The sequence below is a fragment of the Salvelinus fontinalis genome, chromosome 37, assembly GCF_029448725.1.
Source record: "Salvelinus fontinalis isolate EN_2023a chromosome 37, ASM2944872v1, whole genome shotgun sequence".
NCBI classification, from domain to species: Eukaryota; Metazoa; Chordata; class Actinopteri; order Salmoniformes; family Salmonidae; genus Salvelinus; species Salvelinus fontinalis.
Genome location: NC_074701.1, coordinates 11,827,567 through 11,845,414, shown reverse-complemented (window position 1 = coordinate 11,845,414; position 17,848 = coordinate 11,827,567). Strand labels below are relative to the sequence as shown.

Genomic DNA, 17,848 nt, shown 5'->3' with positions numbered 1-17,848 from the left:
ATTTTGACGCGCTACGCGCTTCAGCACTTTCCGGTCCCGTTCTGTGAGTTTGAGTGGCCCATCACTTCGCGGCTGGGCCGCTGTTGCTCCTAGACGTGTTCACTTCACAAATACAGCACTTACAGTTGACCAGGGCAGCCATTTGATGAACTGGCTTGTTAGAAATGTGGCATCCTATGACGGCGCCACGTTGAAAGTCACAGATCTTCAGTAAGGCCATTCTATTGCCAATGTTTGTCTATGGCAATTGTATGGCTGTGTGCTCGATTTTATACACCTCTTAGCAACTGATGTGGCAGAAAGGGCTGAATCCACCAATTTGAAGCGGTGTCCACATCCAGTTGGAGTTGGAATTTTACCTTAGCCAAATGCATTTAAACTCCGTTCACAATTTCTGACATTTAATCCTAGTAAAAATTTGTCATGTCAGTTAGGATCACCATGTTATTTTAAGACTGAAATGTCAGAATAATTATTTATTTCACCTTTTCTTTCTCATCACATTCCCAGTGGGTTAGAAGTTAACATACACTCAATTAGTATTTGGTAGCATTGCCCTTAAATTGTTTAACTTGGGTCAAACGTTTCGGGTAGCCTAACACAACCTTCCAACAATAAGCTGGGTGAATTTAGGCCCATTCCTCCTGACAGAGCTGGTGTTACTGAGTCAGGTTTGTAGGCCTCCTTGCTCGCTTGCGCTTTTTCAGTTCTGCCCACACATTTTCTATAGGATTGAGGTCAGGGCTTTGTGATGGCCACTCCAATACCTTGACTTTGTTGTCCTTAAGCCATTTTGCCACAACTTTGGAAGTGTGCTTGGGGTCATTGTCCATTTGGAAGAGCCATTTGTGACCAAGCTTTAACTTCCTGACTGATGTCTTGATTTTCCTCATAATGCCTTCTATTTTGTGAAGTGCACCAGTCCCCCCTGCAGCAAAGCACCTCCACATCATGATGCTGCCACCTGTGCTTCACGTGGTGTTTAAGATGGTGTTCTTCGGCTTGCAAGCCTCCCCCTCTTTCCTCCAAACATAACGATGGTCATTATGGCCAAACAGTTATATTTTTCTTTCATCAGTTGAGAGGACATTTCTCCCAAAAGTACAATCTTTGTCCCCATGTGCAGTTTATGGCGGTTTTGGAGCAGTGGCTTCTTCCTTGCTGAGTGGCCTTTCAGGTTATGTCGATTTTATAGGACTCGTTTTCCTGTGGATATAGATACTTTTGTACCCGTTACCTCCAGCATTTTCTCAAGGTCCTTTACTGTTGTTCTGGGATTGATTTGCACAAGTACATTAATCTCTAGGAGACAGAACGCGTCTCCTTCCTGAGCGGTATGTTGGCTGCGTGGTGTTTACTGCATGGTGTTTATACTTGCGTACTATTGTTTGTACAGATGAACATGGTACCTTCGTGCATTTGGAAATTGCTCCCAAGGATGAACCAGACTTGTGGAGGTCTACAATTATTTTCCTGACATCTTGGCTGATTGTTTTTGATTTTCCCATGATGTCAAGCAAAAAGGCACAGAGTTTGAAGGTAAGCCTTGAAATACATCTACAGGCACACCTACAATTGACTCAAATGATGTCAATTAGCCTTTCAGAAGCTTCTAAAGCCATGACATCTTCTGGAATTTTCCAAGCTGTTTAAAGGCACAGTCAACTTTGTGTATGTAAACTTCTGACCCCCTGGAATTGTGATACAGTGAAATAATCTGTAAACAATTGTTGGATAAAGGACTTGTGTCATGCACGAAGTAGATGTCCTACCCGACTTGCCAAAACTGTAGTTTGTTAACAAGAAATTTGTGGAGTGGTTGATTCCAACCTAACTGTATGTAAACTTCCGACTTCAACTAATGTATAAATTTGGAAAAATACTGCGGATGATAGCGGACTATGTTGCCACTCCTTTTTGCCACATCTTTAGAGAATAGTGTTTGTCCACAGACCTGGAGGGAAGTCATGCTGCTATCCAAAAATGTTAAAGCTCCCTGGCTTCTAACAATCAGCTTGCTTCCGGTTCTTAGCACATTTATGGAAAATATTGTTTGACCAGATATAATGCCATTTAACTGACTTTCAGCACACTTCTAGGGTAGGACACTCAACATGTACTGCACTGACACACGTGACTGAAAATTGGTGATACTGATAAGATTGCGAGAGCCGTGTAGTTAGATTTTAGTGCAGCCTTTATTATTGATGGCGTAACATAGCTCTCTATCCATGATATGCCAGATTATCTAATATAACCGTCTTTTCCTTATTGGAAGCTTCTCTACCGTAAAACATGTGAAGTGTGGTATTCCATAAGGGAGCTGTCAAGGCCCTTTTACTGTTACCTATTTTTTACTAATGGTCTACCGTTGGTGTTACACAAAGCCTGTGTATGTACGTAGATGACGCAACACTGTACATGTCAGCACCCACAGCTAGTGAAGTCATTGCAACCTTAAAGAGTTGGGCTCAATTTTAGAATGGGTGGCTAGGAATAAACTAGCCCTGAACAGATCGAAAAGCATTATCTAGTACTAAACATCCCCAAGGTATTGGACCTCAGCTGAATCTGGTAATGAATAATGTGGCTCAGCAAGAAGATACTAAACTTCTTGGTGTTATATTAGATTGTAAACTGTCATGGTCAAAGCATATTGATTCTATTGTTGTAAAGATGGGGGGGGGGGGGGGGGGGTTCTGTCTGATAGATTCTTTGCTTTTTTAACACTCATGCAGGCAAACAAAAGTAATTTTGTCTTTTTTTAGGATCCCCATTCGCTAACGCCGTAACGCTAGCTAATCTTCCTGGGGTCCAACACCAATTAACAAGACATTACAAACAACCACAAATCAAGACTTCACAAACATTCAACAAGTAGACAATAGACAATTAAAATACCTGTCAGGAAACACATTTAACATTTCAGTTGATGCTTTATATTTCCTGTCCAGTCATATGGTCTATCGCATTAGATGTTTTATTTATTTTTTCTGGCCGGTGGATTTACTTTTTGCCTGAGGAATATGGATTGGTAAAGAGTTCCATTCAGCTGTGGCTCTATATAAAACTGTAGATTTAAGGCGATTTGTCTTTGCCTTGGGTTATCTTAGCTGCCCTGGTGGTTATGCGTGTTGCTAGTATGTACTAACTGTCCTGAAAAATACTGTTTTTAAATTATTTTTTTAACATTCCTAAAGAAAATTCAAAGACTGGATATGAATTTGTTTTCAATGTGAAGCCATGAGAGATTTGGATAATATTCATATGGATAGAGAAATTAAGAGTTAATCTGGCAGCCCTGTTTTGAGCAATTTTGAGCTTTTTATATATTTTTATTTGCTGCAGATGACCATATAACTGGACAGTACTGAAAGTGTGATTGAATCAGGTGATTCAATCCCTGGTCCTGTGTACTTGTAACAGCAATTCCCTTACCCATCTAAATAACAATATTATCTATGTGTTCTGACCATGATAAAGCTGCGTCCAACATGACGCCTAGTAGTTTCGTTTTTTTCACTTGCTCTTGACAATTCAGTTAAGAACAAATTCTTATTTTCAATGACGGCCTAGGAACAGTGGGTTGACGGCCTAGAAACAGTGGGTTAACTGCCTTGTTCAGGGGCAGAACGACAGATTTTTACCTTGGCTTGGGGATTCGATCCAGCAACCTTTCGTTTACTGGCCCAATGCTCTAACCACTAGGCTACCTGCCGTGTTCTACATGCATTCTATTCATCGACAAATTCAATTGGGGATCATCAGCAAGCATAGATCTTGAACCAAATGTATACAGATGATACAGTGATATATGTGCATGCAAAGAGCAAACAACAAGCTGCACAAGAACTCACTACTGTGATGATCCAGGTTACAAAGTGGCTCAGTGACTCGTGTTTGCATCTCAATGTGAAAAAAACTGTTTGCATGTTCTTCACAAAGAGGGCAACAGATGCTACTGAGCCAGATGTCTATGTGTCAGGGGAGAAGCTCCAGGTGGTATCTGATTTTAAGTACCTTGGCATCATACTTGATTCCAACCTCGCTTTTAAAAAGCATGTGAAAAAGGTAATTCAAATAACCAAATTCAACCTAGCTAATTTCCGATTTATACGGAATTGTTTGACTACAGAGGTAGCAAAACTGTACTTCAAATCTATGATACTCCCCCACTTAACATAATGCTTGACTAGTTGGGCCCAAGCTTGCTGTACAACAGTAAGACCTATTCAGTCTGTCTACAAACAGGCTCTCAAAGTGCTTGATAGGAAGCCCAATAGCCATCATCACTGTCACATCCTCAGAAAGCATGAGCTCCTGAGTTGGGAAAATCTTGTGCAATACACCGATGCATGTCTTGTATTCAAGATCCTAAATGGCTTGGCTCCCCCTCCGCTCAGTATTTTTGTTAAACAGAAAACCCAAACATATGGCAGCAGATCCACAAGGTCTGCCATGAGAGGTGACTGTGTAGTTCCCCTAAGGAAAAGCACCTTTAGTAAATCCGCTTTTTCTGTGAGAGCTTCCCATGTCTGGAATACACTGCCATCAGACACACATAACTGCACCACATATCACACTTTCACAAAATGCTTGAAGACATGGCTAAAGGTCAATCAGATTTGTGAACATGGTCCCTAGCTGTGTGTTGCCGCTTTCCATGTCTTGTCTGTAACTTGTGAGGTGTGGAAACACTTTGTTGCTTTTATGAATTTTGTCTTGCTGCTTTTTGTTCTATGTTGCTCTGTCTGTATTCTACGTCTTGCTTGTCCTATGTTGCTCTGTCTGTATGCTACGTCTTGCTTGTCCTATGTTGCTATGTCTTGTTCTATGTTGCTATTGTCTATATTGTAATTGTTTTTAATAACTTGCCCAGGGACTGCGGTTGAAAATTAGCCGGCTGGCTAAAACCGGCACTTTTACTGAAACGTTGATTAATGTGCACTGTCCCTGTAAAAAAATAAATAAAATAAAAATACAAACTTTCGGTTTTAGAAATGTTCAATGCCAATTTGTTCATATCAAACCACTCCTACACCATTCTTCTTCACTGCTCAATACATCTGTTAGCCCATTACATTCTGATGCTGCGCTATACATTGTAGAGTCATCAGCATACATGACCACTCTTGCTTTGTTCAATACTGAAGGGTAAATCATTAGTAAAGCTAGAGTAGAGAAGTGGACCTAGGCAGCTTCCTTGATGATCACCCCAGTGTATACCTTTACTGTTTTAAAGAACACTTTTTGTCTTCTCCTGGATAGATGGCTTTCCATCCAGGATAGAGCTGCAGACTTAAAACCATAATATTTGAGTTTACCTAGTAACAGTTCATGATCAATTATATCAAAAGCAGCACTGAAATCGAACAACACTGCACCAACTAACTTCCTGTCATCTATACTCTTTAACCAATCATCTGTCATTTGTGCTAAGGCCATACTCGTAGAATGCCCTTTGTATGCATGCTGGAAACCAGTTATCAGACCATTACATGAGAAATAATCCTTGATTTGTACAGATACAATCATTTACTTTACAAGATTATAGGATGACAATTAGGACCAGTGAATGCAGAGCTCCTGCAAGCTTAGGATTTGTTGCATCTTGACTACTGCCCAGTTGTATGGTCAGGTGTGTCAAAAAAGGAGCTAGAAAAGCTGCAGCTGGCCAAGAATATAGCACCACGTCTGGCCTCAATTGTAGACGGAGGGCCAATGTCAACAGCATGCATGTCACTCTCTCCTAGTTCAGAGTGGAGAGACTGACCGTTTTTTACATGCACACCAATATCCCGTTACTATTCATGTTAAAAGCTTGTATCCCGGTTATGAGAAACCTGGATAAGATACTGTGGCATGTAAACGTTTCATCCCGCTTCCTGTTTCTCAGGTTCGGTCTAGTTAACACCGATAAAGTTGTCTGTTTTCCTTTAGAGACTGGGGCTCTGTTCCTGGAGAGATGCTGTCCTGTAGGTACCCAAGATGGCGCCGACAGAGAGGGCCGTCTTGCTTGTAGTCTTTTTTTTGTCTTTTTTTTTTTACACACATTTCGCTACACTCGCAATAACATCTGCTAAACGTGTATGTGACAATCAAATTTGATTTGAGTTTTTTTGCTCCAACCCTAATCTAGCACACCTGATTCAAATAATTAGCTTGTTGATCAACAGAATCAGATTAGTTACAACTGGTGTTGGAGTGAACCTACAGGAGGGTAGCTCTCCAGGAACAGAATTGGAGAGCCCTGCTCTACACACCCACACATTATTCTTTAACTGTTTTCTTTAGCTACAACAGAGAAGTGTCTACATACATATTTTTTTAAGTAGTCGTGGTGTTCTTTGTGTAACAGTATAACTTTAAACCGTCCCCTCGCCCCGACACGGGCGCGAACCAGGGACCTTCTGCACACAACAACGGTCGCCCACGAAGCATCGATACCCATCGCTCTACAAAGGCCGTGGCCCTTGCAGAGCAAGGTGCAACACTACTTCTAGGTTTCAGAGCAAGTGACGTAACTGATTGAAACGCTACTAGCGCGTACCCGCTAACTAGCTAGCCATTTCACATCCGTTACATTTGGTCGATGTATACTTAGTTTTAATGTTTTGCTGTTCTTGTCCATTAATGTAATGTTTTATGTTCTGTTTTCTTCAACAGCTAATGGGGATCCACATCTTTTATTTTTGTATATCATAACCGGTATTTCAAGGTTTTTCAAACCAGTGTTTCCTTCTGAAAATATGATTTTAAGAAGAACAAGAGCGTAATGTCACTTTTTGCACTTAAAGACAAAGCTAGCCTTGTTGCACAATATTCTGGTGCAATACATGGTGATGATTAATGACTTGCTATTATTCCAGATCATGTGTTTCTGAGGTTTGCACCCTCACTGGTGGCAGCTGCCTGTGTGGCAGCCTCTCGCGTCATCCTGCGCCTATCCCCTTCCTGGCCACCTCAGCTTCAGCGCCTCACCGCATACAGCTGGGATCATCTTGTCCCCTGTGTAGAAAAAATGATCATGTGAGTGTCTGTCCTCAGTTGGCCTCTCTTGCCTGCTGACAAATACTGCCAAACACCAGGGCCGTGTTTATTAAGGCACACCTTATATATATTTTTTTCTTGCAACTTGGGGGGGGCAAGTCCAGGGAGTCCCTCTCTCTTCAGTATGTTTTCTTCCGTTTGGTGGCTAATGACCTTGATGCAACCTGAGAAAATAAGTCAACTCTTGCCATAATCTTAGTAACATGGTTGTAGAATTGTGCCGCAGGCTTGACAGGTTAGTCACTTTTGGTCTTTCTTTGTCAGTGCTCATGACAGCGACGTGAAGGAGGCCAACAAGCAGACGTGCCAGCCACCCGGTCAGCAGCCGGGCCAGGTTGGGTACCATAACCCTTGCCAGACAACCACCACCATGCCTCCTCAGTACCTGCACCAGGCCAGCATCCAGTACCCTCAGCAGGCCCTCCAGCCTTCCCTAGCCCCAGGCCACGGCCCGGCCTCCTACGTATCCCACTCTGCCACCCTGCAGGGCCCTGGTACCCTACCACACAGCCACCCCCAGACCATCTCTGCTGGTCTGGATGGCAAGGCCAACATTCCAAGCAGAGCCTACCAGGTCAATATGCACTATACCTGTGCAGCTCCCTGCTTTGACAGGTGATGGCTGGATCTCCAAGGTAGAGCTACGACAGTATGGGAAGTAAAAGTGCGAGCGACTAGATGGGTATGTCGTCTCATTGGATTAGACTAATTAGCAGGACCAGGTATGTTTTTTTTTAAATGTGAGAAGTTATGATGCGATTTAAGCACTTTCTTCTATGGTAAGATGTGCAATATAAGATTCCACAAATGTGCAATATAGTTATTTGTCATGTATCATTCCGGTGCTAACCTGCCAAAGGTGTTTTTTTCTTCTTTTTTAAACCAATATGATTGAGTTATCACCAAGCATGGTTGTCATGTGCAAAGGGTTGTTTTTCCAGCACTCTGCATTAGCTATAATTTAATTGCACTATAGACAAGAGACTGTGCTGCATTTATTTCAGCTGCGATACCTCCGAAGCATTGAATGTTCTCTTTCCGTTCCCTGCCGCCATGAGTAATAACGGGAATCTTATATCAGTGTTGAACTCGAGGGATTACTTTCAGCTAGTAGTAAGATATGGTAGTTTGATAGAGGAACACGCATCACTCTGCCAGAAGCTACCTCAAATGTTAATGTTGACTACCTGCACCTTTGCTCCGGAACAGTGTTCTCTGCAATATTCAGGAAGTATAGTTTGTGTTCTTGTTTTGTGTTTCGAGCAGTAATTTGGAGGGAATGTGTCAGGTCAACACCTTCCTGTGCATGCGGAATGGCAGGGAGTGCTGTGTACTTCTAATATGGTACTTTTAAATAAAATGCTTGTCAGTTGTGCTTCTGGTTTATTTTGAATAATGCATCATATTATTGGCATACGGCTAATGCCAGTAGTATGTCTATCAATTGGCCTATAAGGCTTTATACATACATCAACAAATATTGCCTAAAACATTTCACCAACCATATTGTGAACTTGAAAACATACCGGATATGTGCTAATCAAGGGTTTAACAAATATAGGTTCTTGTTGCCGGCATATTTATGAACAATTTTTATTGTCGAGTATTTCCATTAATTTACCATGTACAAGTTTGTGGATTCAATCAATTGGTCTGAATCATTCTGCATTCCTTTCCCACAGTAGAAAAACGTCTAGGAAAAGCTGACCCCGAAAGGCTGAGATTTTGTTCATACGGGCGTGCAAAAAAACCCTCAAATCTAAAAAGGGTTCCAGGTAGTCCCTCCCCGTTTGTCAGTTTCCTTCCATTTGGTGCCTAATGAACACAACCAGGATGTATCAGTGTACTGAAGGAACATTGAACACGCCGTGCTGGTGTTTGACCAGCGTTGCCAGGAATATCCACACCGACAGGATGTGGTTGGGGTATGGGTGGATGTAGGTGGAGAGAGCAAACTCTGTCCCAGGGATCTCAGTGCTGTGGATTCTGGTGTTGTAGACCGCCTCGATCACTGTGCTCATGTCTTGGTAGGCCATATGAATGGGGAAGCCAGTCACCTAAAAACACACAGTTAATCAGTGTTTTCCCCTATAGTTTATTTGTATCTTTCTGCCGAGATGTGCTTTTAAGAACAGAGGGACAAATGACAACGTGTAGTATTTAATGCATTGTCTTTTGGGGTTTTTCAATGATGTAAATGATGGGCAACCCCATGCTTTTTCATATTTATTGAAAGGCGCTATTTATCAGTTGTGCCACAGGTTATGCTTTTAAAGGGAAAATTATATTTCAGATGGTGTCAACACAATTTTGATTCCTTTTGGAGTAGAATGTCCTTAGACGTGACCTTGCAGTCAACAGAAGTGACCTTCTCCCGCTACCTTTGCGACCGCTGCTGAAATAAATTATAGGGAAGTTATTTTTATGTTCATCTTCCTTTTTCTATAATTTTTTTTTTTGGGGGGGGGTGACCCAATTATTGGGTCACTGTCATTAGTCATGTAACAAGTTTTACAACAGTATCCACCTATTTTATTCTCAAGGCCTGTGTGTTTTCTATCAAATTTAAGGGCAATCTCAAACATCAAACCCTGCCCATTGTACAAGAGCAGGGTTGTTCATCAGGACACACAACAGAATAGTAAATAAGCTTTTTATTGGACAAGTCCAGGTAGTCCCTTCCTGTTTTCAATCCATTTGGTCCATAATAAATACTAACCACTATGATTCCCCTTTTCATATTAAAGAGGGTTACGGGTAGGCCTATTTCACCTTGTAATCCTTCATGGTGTCCAGCAGCCTGTCTAGCTCTAGCGCTATTGTGTCAGAGGCTGGGTTCCTCTCAAGCTTCTGCGTGACCTCTGAGAGCATGGCTGCACAGCGGGGGCTCCAACGTGTAGGGTGGGGGCTTCTCCAGTCCATCACACAACTTTTCAGTTTCATCTCCATCCTGTGAAGAATGAAATTCATGGATGGGACAGACAAGACCATAAATGAAATTGTCCTGCATTTCAGTCTCTGAAAGCAATGCATAGCCTTAAATATAGAATCCATTTTAACATACCTTCTTTGAAGGTGATTGACCAGATCTATTTGAGTGGGACGGTATTTAATTTCTGTTGGCTGTAAAATGTGACAGTTAGCATTGACCAGTTTTTATTTACTGTGCATCGTTGACTCAACATAACTTATGTTCTTCAAATATTTCACTACTGTCACTGATTCTCAATGAGGGGGAAAACCTACGCCTCTTATGTTTGGAACCGGATCTTTCCTTTTATGTCCTGTCAAAAACACTACAGCAGCAAAAAAACGAGGTTAAAAATACCATTGAGGATGAGTCAGAGTTGAATCCTTTGGGGAATAAGGGTTTCCATGTGGCGTTATTTGATACGTCGAAAGTGATGGGCATCTTTCTTGTTGGCTGGAGATGGAACCACACCTGGTGAGACATCCAGTCAGATCATGGACATTTATGGCCAACGGACACGTCACCTAAAAACGTTTTAAGATGGCGGCTGCAGATGAGAATCCCTTTCAACAGTGTTAGAGCGCCACACAGCTGGTGAACAAGACTTGCTTAGAATGCACACGTGCTGGTATAATGATGTAGCCGTATCTATCACTGACAGTGATTTATAGGTCACAACACAGTCTCATGACACTAACATATCGAATATCTGGTAGAGCACAGTGTCACGGCAACAATCGCATAGTAAACAGCACGGGTAGAGACCAAGAACAGCAGTTGGGAAGTGGACTTTGGGGCGTAGTTATTGATTTGACATCTGTTTTGACTAAACTCACGTACACAACATCCTGAGTGGATGACATAAATGAAACACACTGAGGATGTCCATGGACTCCACTCGTACATTTTCACCATTGATCAGACAGTCGACAGTCTTTAGAGGACAGAAGGAGTCGTATGACTGGTAGTGCTTCCCATCTCTGGGGTTCCACAACACAAACCAAGTGTTCTCCTGAGTAAGGACATAGGCGGTCTCTCCCTGAAAAAGAAACAAAAAACATGAATGCTACTGTGTTGCCCTCAACGAATACAATTAAACGCACTACAGGTGTCTATTTTCTCAGCTGACTCGCAAATACATTGATTTGGATGGGAGTGCATCATGTTTTATGTATACAGTGCTTTCAGAAAGTATTCACACCCCTTGACTTTTTCCATATTTTGTCTATTAGAGCCTGAATTTTAAATTGAGATGTGGCACTGGCCTAAACACAATACCCCATAATGTCAAAGTGGAATTATGTTTTTAGACAAATTAGATATGAAAAGCTGAATTGTCTTGAGTCTAAGTATTACATTTGTTACGGCAAGCCTAAATACGTTGAGTATTAATGTGCAAGGGCAACCCCGTGCTTCTTCAGCCCATTTATTTAAAGCCGCTATGCTGCATCAGTAGGGCTACAGGTATATTTCAGATGTCAGCGTAATTCTATTTGAATTTATTTTGGAGTAGAATGTCCTTTTGAAAAAGTTACTAGAAGTGACCTCAGTCACCTTCTCCCTCTAACTTTGCCACCGCTGCAAAAAAAAAAAAAATCATAGGGGAAACACTTGTTTGTATTCTAGTGGAAACATTACACGCTCCCCATTGTACGAGAGCAGGTTTGTGTTCATTAGGGCACACAACAGAACATGTCTTAAACAAGTCACATGTTGAAGGGACTCTCACTGTGTGTTTAACATGATTTCTGAATGACTCATCTCTGTACCCCACACATACAGTTATCGGTAAGGTCTCAGTCGAGCAGTGAATTTCAAACACAGATTCAGCCACAAAGAGAAGGGAGGTTTTCCAATGCCTAGCAAAGAAGGGCACCTATTGGTAGAAATAATAAAAAGCATACATTGAATATCCCTTTGAGCATGGTGAAGTTATTAATTACACTTCGGATGGTGTATCAATACACCCAGTCACTACAAAGATACAGATGTCTTTCCTAACTCAGTTGCCGGAGAGGAAGGAACCCGCTCAGGGATTTCACCATGAGGCGAAGGGTGACGTTAAAACAGTTACAGAGTTTAATGGCTGTGATAGGAGAACTGAGGTTTGATCAAAAACATTGTAATTACTCCACAATACTAACCTAAATGACAGAGTGAAAAGAAGGAAGCCTGTACAGAATAAAACATGCATCCTGTTTGCAATAAGGCCCTTAAGTGAAACTGCAAAAAATGTGGTCAAGAAATTAACTTTATGTCCTGAGTACAAAGGGTTATGTTTGTTGCAAACACAACACATCCCTTCCCTGAGTACCACTCATATTTTCAAGCATGGTGGTAGTTGTATCATGTTCTGGGTATCCTTGTCATCGGCAAGGACTAGGTACTGTAGTTTTTTAGGATAAAAAGAAACAGAATAGAGCTAAGCACAGGCAAAATCCTAGAAGAAAACCTGGTTCAGTCTGCCTTCCAACAGACACTGTGAGACAAATTCAACTTTCAGCAGGGCAATAACCTAAAACACAAGCCCAAATATACACTGGAGTTGCTTACCAAGATGATATGGAATGTTCCTGAGGGGCCTAGTTACAGTATTGACTTAAATTGGCTTGAAAATCTATGGCAAGACTTGAAAATGGCTGTCTAGCAATGATCAACAACCAACTTGACAGAGCTTGAATAATCTTTTTCATAATAATGTGCAAATAATGTACAATCCAGGTGTACAAAGCTCTTAGAGACTTACCCAGAAAGACTCACCACTTTAATCGCTGCCAAAAGTGATTCTAACATGTATTGACTCGGGGGGGGGTTGAATACTTATGTAATCAAGATATATTAGTGTCCTATTTTTCATGTTTCATATTTTTTATACAAATGTTTTGTATTTTTCTTCCACTTTGACATTATAGAGTATTTTGTGTAATTATTGACGAAAAATGACAAATCATTTTAATCCCACCTTGTAACACAACAAAATGTGGAAAAAGTCAAGGGGTGTGAATAATTTCATGAAGGCAATTAAACAGCACATGTCAATTGTTACCTCTATGACCGATGTTCCCAGGAGAAGCCACACATTTACCGTCAGGTCATGAAAGAAGTTGCACAGCACAACTGCCAAACTGACATCGTTTCCCATAGCCAGCTCCAAGCATTGCTATTGTGTATAGCAACGGTGTGCAATAAGGAATGAAAAAGGCACCACTGGGTTAACAACAACTTGACCAAACTACGTTGATAATTATCGGTCTTTTTCTTGGTATTTAATATCTGCTCAACATTAAGTGATGTTTTAAGTCTTGGCTCTGATAGACCATGTTGTAGAATTAACATTTTGTGTTTGTTTACCTCTGAGGTGAGCCACATCTCCCCACTGTCACCAACGTCAGATGGGAAGGACAAGGTGGGAATCAGGGACACGAAGGCTGCCACCCTCTCCTGGGTTACACGGAGCGAAACATTTTTAAGAGCACAACATAATGCCCATTTAAATCAATTAAAGGGCAACTCCACCTCTTTTCAACCTAATTTTCATTATCTCCGGCACAATACCGGTGTCATATGTGAAAACGGTGCAATTCAGTTTTTCTTAGGAAATAAATATACATTTAAAAAGTTCTACCAGCCCATCTGGCTCTCCAGGCAGACTAAAGCAAACGATCAGTATTTGAAAGATTTCAAATAGTATTTGAACCCAGATCTAGTTATGTTGGAGCCTTACTAGAACAGACATGCTATTGTCGGGGGTGTCCAGTACAACTTCCTGTGGTGGAGGAAGTGGCTTGAAGAACCGGTGTGCCAGGACAAGCCTCCCCTCACTATTTATCACTGTGGTTATGACTCGCTTCTTCACCCGGCCTGCTGCCACCTTACACTGCTTCTCATACTCGTAGGTCAAGTTCAGCAAGTCCTCATCCTCGTCTGTGGAAAACTACGCGGAGACAGATACAAACACAGAATTCTGTAGGAGCAGCAGCAGTGCATGGAGAAGGGTGACTTATCATTTAGGCTAAGCAATACAAATTGGACTGATACTCACCAGCCAAAGGGGCTTCTGGTCACCATACTAAATGCGAAGAGGGCAAATAATACATTTTCATGGATGTGTGTTCTGATGCAGTTGTACGGTTGGTTATCAATCACAGTAGTCATGACATTAAACATAAGCACATCAAAATAATGGATGCTGATTAAAGTAATTATATTCCACATCTTGTCGATCAATGTCTTCCACAGCAAAAGTCTAAATCAAATAACAATTAAGTGTTTTTAGTTGAAGGCAAAGAGGTTTTAGAACATAGTACCTCTTTAAAATGAAACAGTATTACACATTAAAATAATTTGCCTTTGCTGTCTGGTCATCACTCAGAGAGATGGCTGGATCCAAAGTGATGAAGACATTCATGAAACTGGTATCTCTTCTCGCGGGTATCTCTATTCCCTGGTCATTGATCATGTCCTCCCCTGTCCACATGTAGCCCAGTAGAGTCGGTGGGGTACAGATGGTCAGTTTCTCATACACCTATCAAATGATAAGATATGGGCGAGTTGACTCTTAGATAAAATGGTTCCAAAATGATTCTTTGCAGAGGGATAGGTTTAAACCAAGAAACGTTTTTCATCTGAAGAAGCCTTTATTTGAAATAGTGCCCGAGCATCACTCTTTACCTCAGTGTTTAAACGTTTAGTAATCGGGATAAGTTTAAAAAGAGAGGTGTTAGAATGTTTGAAATTGTACCTATATAGGGATATTTGTGCATGTATCTGGTACCGTAATCATTTCACATATACAACACTGACATAGTTGATATCTTTGGAAAACAGAAAGGAAAAAGCCGCACACTGCTGCTCATGCTCCCAGGTGATATTTATTTACAACGTATCCCAGGTGGGGGTGGAAGGTCCTATACATAGGGGCAGTACTCAGTGACATCACTTCCTGAAACAGGAGGTAAAAAATGAAAAACTGTTTCACAATATTAACATTCAATGTATCAGAAATATGTGATACACAGAATGTGATCAATATTTATAGTAATATACATTACACATGCAATATTCAATAAGGATAAAAAAAAACCCACAATTTAACTTATTGAAACTATAAAAACTATTTCAAGTCAAACTCCTCGTTAAGGCCAAGAGGAGTTGGTGTGCAGCCTGTGGATCCAGAAAGATTCCCTTTGAAGAAGTTTCCTCTCAATGTCCCCTCCCCTGCGTGACATCTTGACCATTTCTATTCCATATTCCAATGTCCAATACCTTTGTCCTGTGTGGGGTGGGTAAATGGGTTACATTTGTACGTAAAGCTGCTTTGAGCACATTGGCCACTGCTTTGAGCGCATTGGGGAAGGCATTTAAGGACATTATCAGGAAGCACTGGTACATTATTGATACTGACCCACAACTGAAACCCAGTTTTAAATATCCCCCACGTATGATTTTTAAAACACCTCCAAACGTGAGAGATATTGTAGTTAAATCTGATTACCCACCAGAGAAAAGGGAAACTTTTTTGGACAAGGTTCCTGAGGGTAATTACAAACGTGGCCAATGTGCTCAAAGCAGCTTTACGTACAAATGGAACTCATTTACCCACCCCCCACAGGACAAAGATTTAAGATCAAGGGCTTGATTACTTGCATGTCCACCAATGTTATTTACATGTTGAAATGTCCATGTGGTCTGTCTTATATAGGGAAAACCCATAGAAGCCTTAAGACACGGATCAGTGAGCACCGCAGCAACATACAAAACAGATGATACAAACAAATCTGGTGGCTGCTCATTTTGTACAAGCTGCACATCCTATTAGTTCTCTGAGATACATTGAAATAGAAATGGTCAAGATGTCACGCAGGGGAGGGGACATTGAGAGGAAACTTCTTCAAAGGGAATCTTTCTGGATCCACATGCTGACCACCGACTCCTCTTGGCCTTAACGAGGAGTTTGACTTGAAACCGTTCTTAAAGTTTCAATAAGTCTGAAGTGTGTCGTTTAAAAAAAATCCTAATTGAATATTGTATGTATATTACTATAAATATTGATCACATTCTCTGTGTATGATCACATATTTTGATACATTGAATGTTAATACTGTGAAACTATGTTATACATTTTTTTACCTCCTGTTTCAGAAAGTGATGTCACTGAGTACTGCCCCTGTATATAGGACCTTCCACCCCCACCTGGGATACGGATAAATAAATATCCCCTGGGAGCATGAGCAGCAGTGGGCAGTGTTTTCCTCTCTGTTTTCCATGAGTTTACCTACAACTCCAGCACCTGCTGAAAGTACCAGGATGTGCACATGTTCTTCAGCTTTTATAGTTGACATCTTTGCCATGATTTCTGTCTTCTGTGATTTATACATTTTTTATTTATTTATTTTTGGTTTCTACATGATTCCATATGTGTTATTTCATAGTTTTGATGCCTTCACTATTATTCTACACTGTAGAAAATAGTAAAAAAAATAATAAGAAAAACCTTGGAATGAGTAGGTGTGTCCAAACTTTTGACTGGTACTGTATGTCATGTATTGTCATAAAGAATGTAATAGTAAAGTAAACAAATAGTAAACATCTTGGCCATGTTCTGTTATAATCTCTACCCGGCACAGCCGGAAGAGGACTGGACACCCCTCATAGCCTGGTTCCTCTCTAGGTTTCTTCCTAGGTTTTGGCATTTTCTAGGGAGTTTTTCCTAGCCACTGTGCTTCTACACCTGCATTGCTTGCTGTTTGGGGTTTTAGGCTGGGTTTCTGTACAGCACTGAGATATCAGCTGATGTAAGAAGGGCTATATAAATACATTTGATTTGATTTAAAGCTGGTGGAACCATTCGTAGAAGGTTCTAGTAAGAACCCTTCAAAGATAAAAGGGTTCTTGGTAGAACCCTTCATAGAGGGTTCTAGGAAGAACCTTTAGATGATGAAAGGGGTCTTTGTAGAACCACTTATAAAGGGTTCTAGGAAGAACCCTTCATGGAGGGTTCTATGTAGAACCATTTACAGAGGGCTCTATGAAGTACCCTTCATTGAGGGTTCTGGGTAGAACCCTCTGCAAAGGATTCTACCTACCACCAAAAGGGTTCCCATATGGAGACAAGCCGAAGAACCCTGTATGGTTCAACTTAGTACCTTGTTTTTATGGTCGCAGAGAAGACAATATAAGAATGTTAATTATCTACAAGGCAACCGTACATACAAAGACATGTTCACATACAGTAAGCAAGCACAGCAACTCCCCAACATTACTAGGCCAAGTTGGACAAAGCTGACAGGCTTTAAATCCTTTTATCCGGGCTTGTGTGCACCACCTGAACGTGTGTGTGCGCGCAGAGCAGTACCTTGGATTGCTGCAGCAGAGATCTGAAGGGTAAGGTGACCGAGCCCAGCCACTGTCTGCCAGAGAACACCTGGCTTCCGCAGCCTCTCAGAGAATTGCTCTGGGTTCCACACAGGTGAGATAAAAGATGAAAGAAAAAAAGAGAGTAAGGGAGGGATGGAGATGGGATAGACAGAATGTTGATTTCCCAGTTCACCCTGCGATTTGAAGTGGCCTTTGAATAGTGATTGTACTTTCATGGTTGAGGCTTACAGTACCTCAATGACTTGAAAGGACATCTCATCAAACACATTGATGACAATGTCGTCTTGTACTTTGGAAAGGCCTGCGTGGCTATAATCACCCCCTAAGGATCTGAGAGAACATTACATTTGACATTTCTGAAATGTGATTTTATTAGCACGAACAGTACAGTTACATGTGTTTGTGTAAGGATGCACAGTATTCACTTGTGGAGATGGAATTAACAGTGAA

The 17,848-nt window shown here is 41.2% G+C and overlaps 2 protein-coding genes across 5 annotated transcripts in view; one reads left to right on the top strand and one right to left on the bottom strand.

The window, feature by feature from the left end:
• Window positions 1–8,425, top strand: part of ccnj (cyclin J) — a 21,729-nt gene extending 13,304 nt beyond the window's left edge. For all 3 annotated transcript variants that reach the window (XM_055901979.1, XM_055901978.1, XM_055901980.1), the window contains 2 exons: window positions 6,870–7,029; window positions 7,315–8,425. In XM_055901979.1, the coding sequence (XP_055757954.1) occupies window positions 6,870–7,029; window positions 7,315–7,669 (515 nt within the window). In that variant the 3' untranslated portion in view covers window positions 7,670–8,425. The remainder of the gene's footprint in view (window positions 1–6,869; window positions 7,030–7,314) is intronic.
• On the bottom strand, window positions 8,421–17,715 carry LOC129836143 (protein CC2D2B-like). 2 transcript variants are annotated; one of them, XM_055901977.1, is made up of 12 exons: window positions 17,632–17,715; window positions 17,376–17,474; window positions 14,370–14,546; window positions 14,064–14,090; window positions 13,746–13,955; window positions 13,373–13,462; window positions 13,068–13,181; window positions 10,926–11,060; window positions 10,379–10,492; window positions 10,115–10,173; window positions 9,823–10,000; window positions 8,421–9,107 (listed from the first exon to the last, which is right to left on the bottom strand). In XM_055901977.1, exons 1-12 carry the CDS (start codon window positions 17,650–17,652, stop codon window positions 8,889–8,891), a joined length of 1,443 nt encoding a protein of 480 aa, XP_055757952.1. In that variant the 5' UTR covers window positions 17,653–17,715; the 3' UTR covers window positions 8,421–8,888. The 2 variants fall into 2 exon arrangements, with proteins under 2 accessions (XP_055757952.1, XP_055757951.1); XM_055901976.1 differs by having other exon boundaries at window positions 9,823–10,173.
• Window positions 17,716–17,848: the final 133 nt, after the last annotated feature.

Bases quoted from the DNA above. Each gene is read 5' to 3' on its own strand.
- LOC129836143 (XM_055901976.1), bottom strand. From the start codon at position 17,652: ATGTCCTTTCAAGTCATTGAG. The intron at 14,091-14,369 runs GCAAATTATTTT...CTTCGCATTTAG, and splicing joins GTGATGACCAGACAGCAAAG to TATGGTGACCAGAAGCCCCT. The intron at 13,956-14,063 runs GTGAGTATCAGT...GTCTCCGCGTAG, and splicing joins ACCAGAAGCCCCTTTGGCTG to TTTTCCACAGACGAGGATGA.